General features: G+C 35.9%; 1 protein-coding gene across 13 annotated transcripts in view; it reads left to right on the top strand.

Annotated features, from left to right (window-relative positions):
• Positions 1 to 14145, top strand: part of Cyrib (CYFIP related Rac1 interactor B) — a 138979-nt gene that overhangs the window by 103479 nt on the left and 21355 nt on the right. For 6 of the 13 annotated variants that reach the window (XM_076555959.1, XM_076555960.1, XM_076555961.1 and 3 more), the window contains 2 exons: positions 6358 to 6440; positions 13809 to 13930. In XM_076555959.1, coding sequence (XP_076412074.1) covers positions 6368 to 6440; positions 13809 to 13930 — 195 coding nt within the window. In that variant the 5' untranslated portion in view covers positions 6358 to 6367. Of the gene's footprint in view, positions 1 to 5366; positions 5450 to 6357; positions 6441 to 13808; positions 13931 to 14145 lie in introns of all 13 variants that reach the window. The other 7 variants (XM_076555965.1, XM_042265307.2, XM_076555966.1 and 4 more) reach the window with 3 other exon arrangements.

Below are 14145 nucleotides of genomic sequence, written 5' to 3'. Positions count from 1 at the left end.
TCCCCTCAAATAGCTACTGTATACAATGTCTTTTAATGCTTCCACATGGAATTTGCTGATTAGTTTCCATGGTGTTGTTTCTCATTCATCTAAGTAAGTAATTTGTAGCTAGGGTTAGTTTATTTGTGCTGTATTATAGTTCTTTGGGTCCATATAGCATAGAACTTTATAGTGAGCACCAAATTCCTTCTCAAAGTAGCCATACCAGTTTACACTTCCATCAGCAGCGTTCCCATTGCTCTTTCCTCTTACATCAGTATAGTACAACTTTGGGATGGATACTAGAAGAAAGCCATCTTCAAATAGTGTTTTCAGATTAATTATCATTAAAACTGTTGGCATGTATTTATTTGACAACACAACATACGAAGGAAACCACAATTCAAAGCAGAATGCTACTTAAAAAAAAAAAAACACACCGAAGGTGACATTTTCACACTTAAATAGGACAGAATATTATTCATGATATGAATAGTAATGAAATGTCCACCCTTTTGAGATCTTGGAATGAAATAAAATTAGTGTAATAATTACTGTTATTAATTTCAGAAAGTATTAGGTTAAAGAAAGTGAATTTTGACTACTGTAGCTGTTTAATGATAATAATTTTTCAAGAGGAATCTTGAGCATTTCTCTGACACAGCATTCTGAGTATCCTTGTATTACTTACCTGCATTCATTGTTAGCGCTAATGACTGAAGGCCATCCCCGTCAAACTCAGATGCTATTAACATCTGATATAATGTCATGGCTGTGGTTCACTTCTACTTCCATGTAATGATCTCTCAGTTTATTGTATTTCTTATACATGACTTCATATCCTTAGGAGTAAATTTATATAGTTAATTCAGTGTCTTCATTTTAAAATACAAAGTTGAAAGTGTATCCACTAGATGTCACCATACCAGACGTAGCGCATGAATCCTGTAGCTGAAGCAATGGAGGGCGCAGTTTTACAAGTAAACTTACTTTAAATAAGTCATGCATTGTGAGACAGTTGGGATAAAAAGTCAGTTTTCTCCAAACTAAAAGTCAGCTTTTACCATACTAAAATTAAGAAATTTTGATCTTAGCATGTGCTTATAATTCATGGTGACAGATTAATCTGCTACAGTGGACACTTAGTACTTTGTTGTGAGCTGCCAGGTGCTGTGCATTGAACCTGGGTCCTCGGGAAGAGAAAACAGTGTTCTTACCACTGAGCCATCTCCACAGCCCCCATCACAGTGTTCTAGAAGACTTGATATGGGTTTAGATTTTATGTTCTGACAGGAAGCTATTGTGTAGTTTTAGAAAGAGAAAGAACACATAGTCTGATTTATGTATTTTTTAAAAGACCAGCTTGTCTTTAGTAAGAGATTGTCAGAGGAGAAAAGAGTAGAAGCGGGATGACCACTAAGGGTCCTTAATAATCCTAGCAAGAAGCAGTGGTGTCAGGACCAAGATGGTGGAGCAGTAAGCAGTAAGCCAAGTGTCCATTACACCAGTGACAAAAAAGTGTATCGATAGTGTCGGCATCACAGCTGCTTCTGATGTGGACAGCTGCGTTGTCATGGTCGGTGTTAGAGGCAGGTAGGGTGGATTGGAAGAGTGGGAGCTGAAAAAGTAGAGAAGGCTGATGGCAGACAGGGTACTTACCAGTCAAGTTGTAAAGAAGACAGGAAGCATGATGAGGCACTGGAGCAGACAGCATGTTCTGAGCTTGGCAGAGCCAGTGTTCTGAAGGAATAGGTGCGAAGGGAGGGGCCTGAGGTTACTAATAAAGCAAGTGGACCTGGACAGCATCACCTCACTTGAGAACTTCTTCCCTTAAAGCATAGCTATACTTAGAAAGAAGGGCTAGAGCCGGGCGGTGGTGGCGCACGCCTTTAATCCCAGCACTCGGGAGGCAGAGCCAGGCGGATCTCTGTGAGTTCGAGGCCAGCCTGGGCTACCAAGTGAGTTCCAGGAAAGGCACAAAGCTACACAGAGAAACCCTGTCTCGAAAAACCAAAAAAAAAAAAAAAAAAAAAAAAGAAAGAAGGGCTAGAAATTTCAGCTAAGAACACTTATTCCAATGTTAAGATTTGTGATATCACAGAGTGCCGTGTGTATTCAGGTGTGTGTGCCCAGGTGGAAATACCTGTGTGTGCACATGGGGAAGACAGGGAGACATTGAGTATCTTCCTTTATCTCTCTCCTCCTTAGTTTTTGACAAGATCACTCATAGGAATCATCTGTAGCTTACCATTCTTTTTACACTGTTTGGCCAGCGAGCTCCTGGAATCCACTGGCTCCACCCCTTCAATAATGGATTAAAAGCAGGAGTCATTTGCATTACATGTAAAAATGGAGTAAGGTCATTTCTTGCATGCAAGAATGGGTCAGAGGTTTGAAGAGTTTTTTTTGTTTTGTTTTGTTTTGTTTTGTTTTTAATATATCGAGTAGTCCCTTGGGGATAGGTATTCTGAGGACAATTTGGTATTTTTAATTATACACTGAAAGCTGCAGTTGTCAACCAGCGTACTTTTGCCTCCTGAGAAACACTTCTCATTATGTGGATTAGCCATTCATAGTGAATGGGCATTGGGCAACAGTTGTGCTAGATCAGTCATTCTCTCCCAGAGATAATTTTGCCCTGAGAAGGCATTTGGGGGGCAGTTTTGATTACCACATAGTGTGTTTGTGAGCATTCAGTTTGCTACTGGTTTCTAGTGAGTTGAAGCTCAGGATGCTGTTAAATATGCTGACATGTGAGATAGCCCTCAGTAACTAATGAAAACCCAGCCAAGTAGTGCCAAGGTTGGGGAACACCGTGCCAGATAAGAAAAGCATTTTTCAAAGCATTTATATTGAGATGAAAATGCTAGAAATCCTACATCATTACACTGGGGAATGAATTGGTCAAGACCAGGTATGTTGCAGTGGTGAGGAGTGTAGGCCCAACATTAGAATGTAATGGCTGGAAACGGGAGCAGATTTTTAGAAGAGGACACAGGAAAACATTTTCCCTGCAGGTGGCATGGTGTATGTATAGGTAAAAGTTAAGGAAACTGAATTGCTCCCTTCTTTCTCCCTCCTGTACTATGATGGTGGTGTGTTAGGAAGACCGATGTTAAAATGATATTTGGCAACATTCTAGACACAAGTGTGCTAAAGGTGGGCTTTACTCTAAGAACTTTGAAATCCTTTGATAAGTTGAAAACCTTTGTGTTAGTTAGGTTTTCCTTTGGGTTTATGGTTCTAGAAGGTTGAGAGTTCATCATGGGAGGTGAAGCATGGCAGTGTAGGCTGGAGCAGGTAGCCAAGGGCTCACATCTTGGATTGGAATTAGGAAGCAGAGAGAATAAACTGGGAATGATGTGTGACTTTTCAAACCTCAAAGCCCACACTCATTAACATACTTCCTCTTGTAAGGGCATGCCTCCTAAGCCTATCCTAATAGCGTCACCAGCTGAGGAACAAGTATTCAAATATCTAAGCCTCTTGGGACAGTCTCATTTAAACTACCACTGCTATTTTGTGTTAAAAGGAACAGAATCACTTTTCACCCCTTTCCTCTTCTTTTTCTTCTTCTCCCACCTCTTCCTCTCAACCAGCTTGAGATAATTTGGATTTGATGATTTAGGAAAAATGCTTACCTTTTCCTTGGATATGAAAGCTTGGTATTAGAGTATAAGGCTATCCTGGACTACATAGTGAGACCCTCTCTCAAAAAACCAACAGCTTGATATTAAACTTTTTACAATGTATAAGTTAATTACAGTGAGCTATTAAATGCTTTCTAATTCACTGAATCCACTTACATGAAACATTGTACAAAATCAGAATGCTGAACATTATTGAATGGGATATTCAGTGTAATAGAAATAGTAGTATAAATTAAAAGGTAGGTAGAGTTAGGGATATGGTTCAGTTGGTAAAATGCTTGCCTTGTAAGGGTAAGTTTGAATCCCTAGCATTCATGTAAAAGCTGCTTGTAAAAGCATGCATTTGTAATTCCTGTATTGGAGAGGTAGGAACAGGTAGGTCCTTGGAGCTCAGTGGCCAGCCAGCCTTACTGAATAGTGAGCTTTGGGTTCAGTGGAAGACCCAGGCTCAACAAAACAAAACAAAGGTAGAGAGCCATTGGAGAAGACACTTGGCACCAACCTTTGGTCTTCACATATATGCACATATGTGCATGTGCATATGTGCACATAGACATACACACATGCATACACACAAACACTAGTAAGAAGAGATGATTTGGAATGAATTTTATTTGAAAGAAATAGAACCTAGTTTAATACTTAGTATATTTTAACATTTTATACAAAATGTGTTTTGTTTTACTGACTTTGACCTCTAATAAGAAACTGTTACACCTATATATCTGTTTCCTCCTGAGAAGCTGATAGGAACACAACCCAGTGTTGAGAATAGGTAAGAGATAGGACAGGCACTAAAGTTGCAGTTCTTTTCAGTTTTTGAATGGGAGTTAGAAATAATGTATCTTCTTTCCTGATAAAAGTATAGTTACTTCTCATTTTTGTTTCCTGTAAATATTGTCTGTGCAGTTGAGTGGAGGAAAAGGAATATTGTAGTTGGAAGGAAAGGGGGCTCTGAGTAGTTCTGACAGTGTGATCTGTTTGCTGTCCTGTTTTACTCTACCTGCCAGGTTGGAGCCTGGTTTCCTGACACTACCTTTCACCTTCACAGAGCCATGGCAAACCCATGGGCAAGACTTATGCCAGTGTTTTATTGTTACATTTTGTCTGCATAATTGGAATAATTGTTGGGACAATTGCTGGTTCTGTATGTGGTGTTTGCTGGGTTAACGTTTTAGTCACAGATTATGTATATAGCTGAATGTTCAGTTAAGAGTTAATAATAAAATTTTGGTGAATCTTAGAAAAAAATATTGTGATTTATACAATAATTTTCTAAAGTGGTTAATTAATTGATAGCCTTCTTTAATTTAATGGTTAAATGTGGTTTGAATACTGTCTTCTTTGTATTTCCAATAGAATTTAATTCAACTTGAAGGACAAAACCTTCATTAATTTAAAAATAATAGTCTGGATAGTTACATATTTGAAAAAAACTAGTTTTGCTGTTAATTCAGATTTAGATTATGTACCTCAAGTTTTTAAAAAGAACATTAGCATAGATATTAATCAAGTGTAAATATTGCAAATTCTATGTGAAAATATCTTTTTCCCCATCTTGCTTATCTAGCTTTTTCATATGTGGAACCAGGGGGACAGGAGCTGTAAAGTTATCAGGGTGAGAACCATGTAAACCTGCACCTGTTGGCAGCTATGAGCAAGCAAGCCTTGCTGAACCCCAGGCCGCTGCTTCAGCCTTTTATTGGAACTAAATGATGTTGCCATTTTTATTTTTAGGTTTGCTGGCATGGGTAATCTCATTAAGGTGCTAACCAGGGACATAGACCACAATGCAGCACATTTTTTCTTGGACTTTGAAAGTAAGTCTCCTTAGCCCTTCACAGCTGGTGCATAATGGTAAAGGTGGAAGATTAATTATACTCACACCACAGTGAAGGCCAGCCAGAATATTTGTTAAACATGGGGATCAAACAAAGGTTGCATGATTTTTTTTTCCCTTAATTATAGGCAAACATCACCATCATATGTATAATTCTTTAGTTTCTCATTTGCTAAAATCATGTTGAGTCTGTAGCCAGTGCTGTCCTTTCATTAGTCCATGAAGCAAGTAGCCTTATGATGAATATTCTAATAGTATGCTTTAGTGACTATGCCAAAGTCTATTCACTTGTCATCCAATAATAATTTGCTTTAAGAAATAAAATCTGTGCTGCATATCTAAAATGAATACTTTAAATAGCTTCCACAAATTTTACAAATCAAATTTGGTTAGGAATACCTGCTATATTTATTAACATGTAGGAAGTTAAGTTTTACATTTTAAAATGAGATGTGTAGGTGAGCTTTGGCCAATCCTTTTAATATTTGGCCTTGCAATAAATTGTTGTTTGATTGCTATACTTAGAAAGTGACATGTAAATAATTTTTGATTGGAAATTTCTTTTTCAGAATACTAGCACTATTGGAATACTTAAAGAATTTTTCATTATAAGGCCATTAATGAAACTTGTCTTGGGAGAATTTTGAGAAGAATTAGAGCAACAGTTGTGCCATTATGTACAGGAAAAACCACATTTCACCTCTAGGTCCTACACATCAACACCTTGAGAACCTGGTTTGCTGTCTGCCAGAGCACAGTCTGGGTAACCTGAAGGATGAATTCATGGCCTAATGAACATTTTCCCTGTTACTATTTTTCTTTAAGTCAATTTCAGTTGTTCTTTTTTATAAAGGGATATTTTCTCTTTTCTCATTCTTGTCTTGACAGGTACCTTAACATGGGGAATCTTCTTAAAGTTTTGACATGCACAGACCTTGAGCAGGGGCCAAATTTTTTCCTTGATTTTGAAAGTGAGAAGATGATTTTATATCTATTTCTCTTTGCCTGCAGTAGACTGCGTTTGTCTTGCACTAATGAATGTTTCCACTTTGCCATCTTTTTAACTGCTTTGCATGACTGAGCTGTGAATTGTTTGAGTAAAACTTCTGGTGCCTTCTAGAACTGAATCAGATTCAATAAAGTAAATTACAGTAATAAAGTACCTATTTGAATTTTGTAAGAGATTTCATCTCTTAATTGGCTATTATGTTATTATTGAAGACCTATGATAATGAAAACACGAAAATATTGAAAAGGAAAAAAAAAACGCTACCTCAAGATCTACTTATAAAAATGATATTTGGCCAGGCATTGGTGGCGCACGCCTTTAATCCCAGCACTCGGGAGGCAGAGCCAGGTGGATCTCTGTGAGTTCGAGGCCAGCCTGGGCTACCAAGTGAGCTCCAGGAAAGGCGCAAAGCTACACAGAGAAACCCTGTCTCAAAAAACCAAAAAAAAAAAAAAATGATATTTGAGGAAAAAATGTATTATAATTGAGAAAATGGACTAGATTTCATTTGCTCCATATGCATATTTAAAACATTTTTAAACATGGATCTGTTCATGAAGGCTATTCAGAGCTCAGTAATTTGGGCATAATATTAAAAGGTAAGTGTGAACCTAAATTATTTAATCTTTACATATAATTTAAGAAAGTAAAATGATTTTGTGTATTTCAGGAATTCATTTTATTCTGACTCTTAAGTAAAAAGACAAATAATGGGTTCACAGACCTTTAAGTAGTTTGCCTTGTATCTGTCCTGTGTTGCATGACTTACTGTAGTGTAATCTAAGAGTGGCAGGTAAGTGTCATTGAGCTCTGCATGCTCTGCTTTTGCTTTTGGCTGTTGCTATTGCTTCAGCTTGTCTGATTGTAAAATTGAGAAAAATGACTTTAAATTGGTGTTTTAATGTGAATGTTGCTATTTTAACTGATTAGAAAATTGTTAGGAAAGGGTGAAGAGATAGCTGTAAATCATGTGATTCCTTATCTTAAACAGATTTTTAAGTATTAAAATTTAAGACTGATTTTGGAGAGCAAATCACTTGAAAAGAGAGTGGTTTGTTTTTCACCTTCAATTTAGTTTTATATAGTTCATTCTATTTTGTTACCCATTTAACACATTTATCCTTTTAAGTCAGGGTACTTGATAGGAACATGCCAATTTCTAGCATATCTTCATTTTGTAGAATACTTTGTAGTCTCTGATAATTTTCTACTTTTAGTACATTTCTACAAAAATCTGTTACAGTCTGGGTACTGTGTGCAGGCTACTAAAGGAGGAAGCCAAAATTGAGACATTACATTCTTGGGATTTTAGGGAAACTACATTAGATGAACTTTAGTTTTCTTGACCCTTCTCAACAATTTAGCAGTGCTGTTTTAAGTGCATGTTTAGCATGGATTTTAATCAGCTTGGGGATGTTGAGCAGACTGCTGACTTAAAGATTGTTCTTCCAGATGAGGCAACTTACATTAAAGCTGTATTAGTTTATTTGCTCTGTTTGAATCTTGGTCCTCTATATTTTCCCACTCTTCTGTCTTCTTTTTCCTTTGTCACAAATGTCTTACGTTGCAGAATCTTGGCTTTGATATAGTCAAGATCTTGTTCAAGACTTGGCACTTGATCTTTTTATAAAGCTAGCATCTTGTTTTGTTCAAGTATGAACCATGAATTTAAATGTAGAACTTGAAATGATTACTTGATCTTGGCTTGGGGGTCGAGGGTTGCATCATTATCTTCACATTTTAAATATAAATACCTAATTTAGTGATAGGAAAAAGTTGAAATCACAACAAAAATAATAGTGTAAAACTATGTGTGAACCTTTTAAAGTAAAAATAAACTTTCAAGAAGTGCTAATATTAAAAATGGGTGTTTTGCCTTCATTATATCTGTGCACACGTTTGCAGTGCCTGTGTAGACCAGAAGAGGGCATCAGCTCCCCCTGGAAATGGAGTTGCAGGTAGTTGTGAGCTGCCATGTGGGTGCTGGGAATTGAACCTGGGTCCTCTGGAAGAGCAGTAAGTGCTCTTAACCACTGAGTCAACTCTCCAGGTTAAAACATTTTATATGACGCTTGTTGCTTCTATCATCCAGTATAGACCTTTTGGTTGCTATTTGTTGGTATACCATAAAAGAAGCTCAATGAAGACATACAGGATAGAATTTGCTCCCAACTTCTAATTCAGATGCCCAGGTGCATTTTCTTTGGCTTCTGACATTTGTGGGCTATTAATTTTATATCTATTTTACACATTTTTTTTCTCTTTTTAAAGAAATAGACAATTGTGAACTCTTTATCATTAAACTAATGTAGAGACTTTAGCCCATTAGATGGTTCCTCTTTTTAACTATTACATACCAGAATCAAAGTTGTCAAACGTAATTGATCTGCCTTGTGGGCTATTAATTTTCTATTTTACACATTTTTTTTTCTCTTTTTAAAGAAATAGACAATTGTGAACTCTTTATCATTAAGCTTTTATAGAGACTATGGATGGTTCCTCTTTTTGACTATTACATACCAGAATCAAGGTTGTCAAACGTAGTTAATCTGCCAATTCTCATTTGTTATTTTAATAAAGCCAAATTTGATTAAAGTAGTTAAGGCTATCTTTTTTCTTTCTGCCTGTCTTTTTTTTAAAAAAATTATTTATTTATTATGTGTACAGTGTTCTGCCTGCATGTATGCTTGCACACCAGAAGAGGGCACCAGATCTCATCACAGATGGTTGTAAGTCACTCTGTGGTTGATGGAAATTGAACTCAGGACCTGGAAAAACAGCCAGTGCTCTTAACCTCCGAGCCATCTCTCTGGCTCCGAGCTATCATTTTTCTATATATGGAATAATATTCAGATCACCACAGTAATTTAGGCCTATTATTCCTGTCATTCTTAGTGGTTGGACCCATCCCCACGTATCTCCAGAGTTGGGCTGTATAGAAATAATTTTATATATCTTTTCAGTTAGGGAGGCCACTGGAAAGAAGTAGCAACATGCACAGTGGTGTTAAGATAGACACCGTTCTGTGTCTGGCTTTTGGGCATCCGAATGTATCAAATTATATATGCCCATGCACCTTAAACTTAATTTTGTGGTATGTAATAATTTATTATACAAATGAAGACTGTGTTGAAGTCGTTATTCCCTTAACCTAGACGCCCTTTACAGGTTTACACTTCAATCCATGTATACATAGAGCTAGCCTCTTGTATACCAGTCAGTAGGTACTAGGTATACAAAGGTTATTGTTCTTTCTACCTCTTCCATGGGATCTCAGTCTATTTAGTAGGGTAGATAGAAGTGAAGAATCACAGTCTCATTTACATAATTTATACTCAAGGTATAGATCAGAAGGTGAGATTTAGTAAATTTGGCACCACCATTGAAGCCTTCTGGTGATGATGTTGGAGGTGAGTGTTGGAGGGTGAATGCAATATGTACAGCTCATTTAGGAAGGACACTGGAAAGAAGCAGCAACATGCATGGTGGTTTGAAGACAGATGCCATTCTATGCTCAGTGAAACCTCATACACTTTAGATACAGGAATTCCTCTTAAGTCCTATTAAGATAATAAGCCCAGAATTGCTTCATAATATACGACCGCAGATATGCTAATGACAGTATATTTAAAAATAACAAAACAAAATGGCAGCATTTTATAGTTTCTTCCTCTAATTCTTAGAGTGACCTACTGTTAAGGTTGTTAATTAATAGCTCATTCTAAGATTAAATCTTTAGCAACTGTTACGTCAGTGGTTCACACAATTCTGGCTCATAGAAGAAGAGGGACTTTTTGGGTTTGTGTCCCTTCCCAGCCTTGAAGTTCAGTATTTGTTAAATTTCATGTATGTATCAAAGTAAATCAAAATAGTTTTTGTAGAAATGGTCATTTAAGCCGGGCGGTGGTGGCGCACGCCTTTAATCCCAGCACTCGGGAGGCAGAGCCAGGCGGATCTCTGTGAGTTCGAGGCCAGCCTGGTTTCCAAAGCGAGTTCCAGGACAGGCGCAAAGCTACACAGAGAAACCCTGTCTCGAAAAACCAAAAAAAAAAAGAAATGGTCATTTATAAGAAATGGAGTCTACTTTTTCTGCTTGTCATTAGTGCCTTCCCATTGAATCATACACTTCTTCTTCTCACATCTTTTTGTGTTGCCTGTCTTCCTTTATTTAAAATTTTTGGTACTCACTCTTAAAGCTAATGTGATTTTTTTCCATTTAATCTCTTGCATATTTTCAATTGCTCTTGACCTATTCTAGGGAATATCTTTATTCCGGTGGCATCTTTAAAATATTTTTTGAAAACTAATCTGTGATCAAATGTGTAATGGCCTCCTTTAAATTAAAAGCTGGAGGTTCATTTATGATTATGCTTCCATTCATTCAGAAACTGTTTATTTTAGAAAATCTACTAGGCTCTTTTGTCACAATTGTAATTTTTATGTTATCTTCTTTTTTCTCCTTTCATAGTTCAGTTTTTGATTCTTTAAACAAACAAAAAACCCCACTATCTCCAGTTTTAGTGATTACTTTCAGTGATTCTTTGCTGGAGTCTTTTAGGGAATTCTTTCTCTACTTGGTAGGAAATTGGTATGATATGGCTAAAAATATTTAATTTTGCCTTCAAACAATAACAGCAATTGGAACATGCCTTAATTTCCACTTAACAAGATGTACATTTAAGGCTGATGAGCAATGAATATGTCTTCCCTTAGTAAGTACAGTGTTTTGCATTCAAATGAGTATCGTTTTGTTGGCAGGCTATGTGGTGTATTTTAAAAGTAAAGCTATGAAAAATCAAAGTGACAAGTCTTGGTTGCATTATATATAATGACATTTTTTTTTTTAAAGAAATGCTTTATTTTATAGTTTCTTGTCCCTCCCTGGTATTTCACCCTTTGCATGGTTTGCTTTCAATGAAATAGTGCTTATCTGTCTGCTCTTTTCTGTTCGTCTTCATTTCTACAGCAGTCTTCAGCAGCTTTCAAAATTATAAATGTGACTTTCCTGTGACAGTCTAAAAAATGTTTGATCAGTGTGGTGCTGGGTGTTTTTCCCTTTTAGGGAAACTTGAATCTTCTCCTTTATTTTAAATTTCTTGGTACTTATTAAACCTTTGCTAGTTATTAACTACTTACAAGGTCTATTTAAATCTACCTGATGATGTTTCATTTGTATGTAAACTCAATGTCACATTTTTATGTTATTAGCCTAGTGACCACACCAAAAATACATAGTTTAGTCTTCAAATGATACAAATGCCTTTGATATGTAATAGATAAAATACTTTCCTTTGTCATGAATTCCCACCTCATAACTTCAAACTATGTGTCTATTAATGTTGTGTCTGTAGTTCCACAGTCCATATGAGAAAGTACTGAACTTTCATTTTTGCATGTACAAAGTATTTCTCTATGCTGCATCTGGTGTAAGTATAAAGGCAATGGGTGTGCTTTTTAAAAAGTATTGTGCCTAATTATTGCTTTGAAAAATATGGTCTAGCTGTATGTAAAAACATTACTGCTTAAAACAACAGACTGACTTTTTTGTTTTATAACTCTAGACATTTATCCATACTTGAGTATTTACTCTTAAAACCTTTGTAGCTTTGGACACAATCTTTTAATATTTTAATTGGCTCCTCTTTTTATTATATTTTTATTTTAAAAAAGTAATTAAAATAAGTGAATGAATATCCAAATACATTTTTAAAGTTGGCTTTCCACGTGAATGTTTTTTTTACTGTTTCTATACTGCTGTCTTACGTACATTGAATTTAAATTTGGGTACTGTGATTGTTAATTTTAAACATGTTGTGTATTATTGACTAGTTGGTAGGTAATAGAGGGAACTGGATCATTACTTGCCCCAGGCATAAAATAAAGATATAATTTAAGATGTTTAAGATGTCTTTACGTTTAGTCTCAAGTGTGGTTTTTTTTTTTAATTTTCTAAGTAAAAGGACAAATAGGTATAAAGTCTAGTAGCCAGTTTTATATTACTGGCAAACAGTGAATCTGGCCAGAAATACTCTGAATTCATTTTTTAAATTTGGACTGGCTCTTTTCCTCCACCCCCAAAAAGCATGTTAGCATGGAGGAATTCTGCCAACATAGTTTATGGCATGATCTTATGTATTTTATACTTGATTTGTAGGATTGAATATGATCTAGCTGGAAATGCTTATGAAAAACTCTTTGCTTGAGTAGTCTACCTTTTTGTCTCAAAATAGAAAGGAGTATATTAAAGAGACTTGAGCTTAGAGGAAACAAATGACCATGCTATAAAAATGGGATTTCTGTTACCTTTGTCTGGCAGAGAGAAATCCAGATTTTGTCACCTATCAGCATACGTTTTCTGGTTAGCACCACTGGTGGTAAAAGTGCCCATATGTTTGTATCCCTGACTGTGATTTTTGTAACTGTAATTATTCCTTCATTTTCTTCCTCCTCAGTCCTAGGTATGTAGAAAGTCAGTTTTTGATTTTGCATTTCAGAATTTCAGTGGTGATCTTGTAGCTTAAAGTAATTTACTCTTCAGCTGCTCAGGAGTTCTGTAGTGGTTTTGTAGGGTGAACTCCTGCGCAGGAATCTTGACTTTCATACTCACCAACAGAGAAGCTCAGCGACACTGCCATATTATATTATCCTCTCTCATAACCTCATGTGATCACAATTGTTCAGACATTTTTAAATGGCCCCTAGCAATCCTCACTTGTTAAAATAAAGTGAACTGTATAGGAAATAAAGTAGTGTTAGCTTTTAAACTGTAGATGAGCAAGATAATTTAGTAGTTAGGCTTTTTTTCGATTGCATTAAATAGAATAGTGACCATTCATTTGTTATCGTTAGTGACAGTGAGGCATGCAGTACAAAAAGGGATCATCAAATATATCAGATGCTGGGCATGTTCTTGCATTTTTGTAATCCCAGCACTTGGACTGAAGCAGAAGATTTACAGGTTTGAGGATAGCCTGATGTACATAATATGTTAAAAGCCAGTCTGTGCTGTGTGGTGAGACTACCTGAAAAAACCAAAACTATAAGTAATACCAGTTTACATTTTAATTCAAATTCTCAGATTTGTTTAATATACCAAGTCATAATTTATATTAAACTAAATATTATATAGTAATATTTGTTTTTCTCTTGCTTCTTTATAATTTGTATAAATTTGAAATTAGCTTAAATTTGCCTTCTAAAAAGTGCAAAATTAATATTGAGTAAAACGTAACTCATTTTTGGTAATTTGGGTTGTTAATTGCTTATAATTAGTAGATATATTAAAATATTCATGCCACTGTAAATTTTCTTGTACTTTCATGCTGTTTAGATGCCCAGCCTACAGAATCTGAGAAGGAAATATATAATCAGGTGAATGTAGTGTTAAAAGATGCAGAAGGCATCTTGGAGGACTTGCAGTCATACAGAGGAGCTGGCCATGAAATACGAGAGGTAAAGTTTATAATTTATTATAGGTGCTTTTCCGTAAAGGGGAATTGGTTACGTGTCTCCTTGGCTTAATTTCTATCATTTTCTGGTCTTGCTTGCTATGGAAAGTATTATATTTGACAAATCACTTGGCTTTATTTCAAAAGTGGTTGCAGTGATCCATTGGCAGAGGGATATTATAAAAGGGAAGTGTTGCCTACCCGTATGTGATAGATAAT

Source organism: Peromyscus maniculatus, chromosome 20 (genome assembly GCF_049852395.1).
Source record: "Peromyscus maniculatus bairdii isolate BWxNUB_F1_BW_parent chromosome 20, HU_Pman_BW_mat_3.1, whole genome shotgun sequence".
Lineage (NCBI taxonomy): Eukaryota > Metazoa > Chordata > Mammalia > Rodentia > Cricetidae > Peromyscus > Peromyscus maniculatus.
This window is presented reverse-complemented; position numbering and strand designations above follow the sequence as displayed.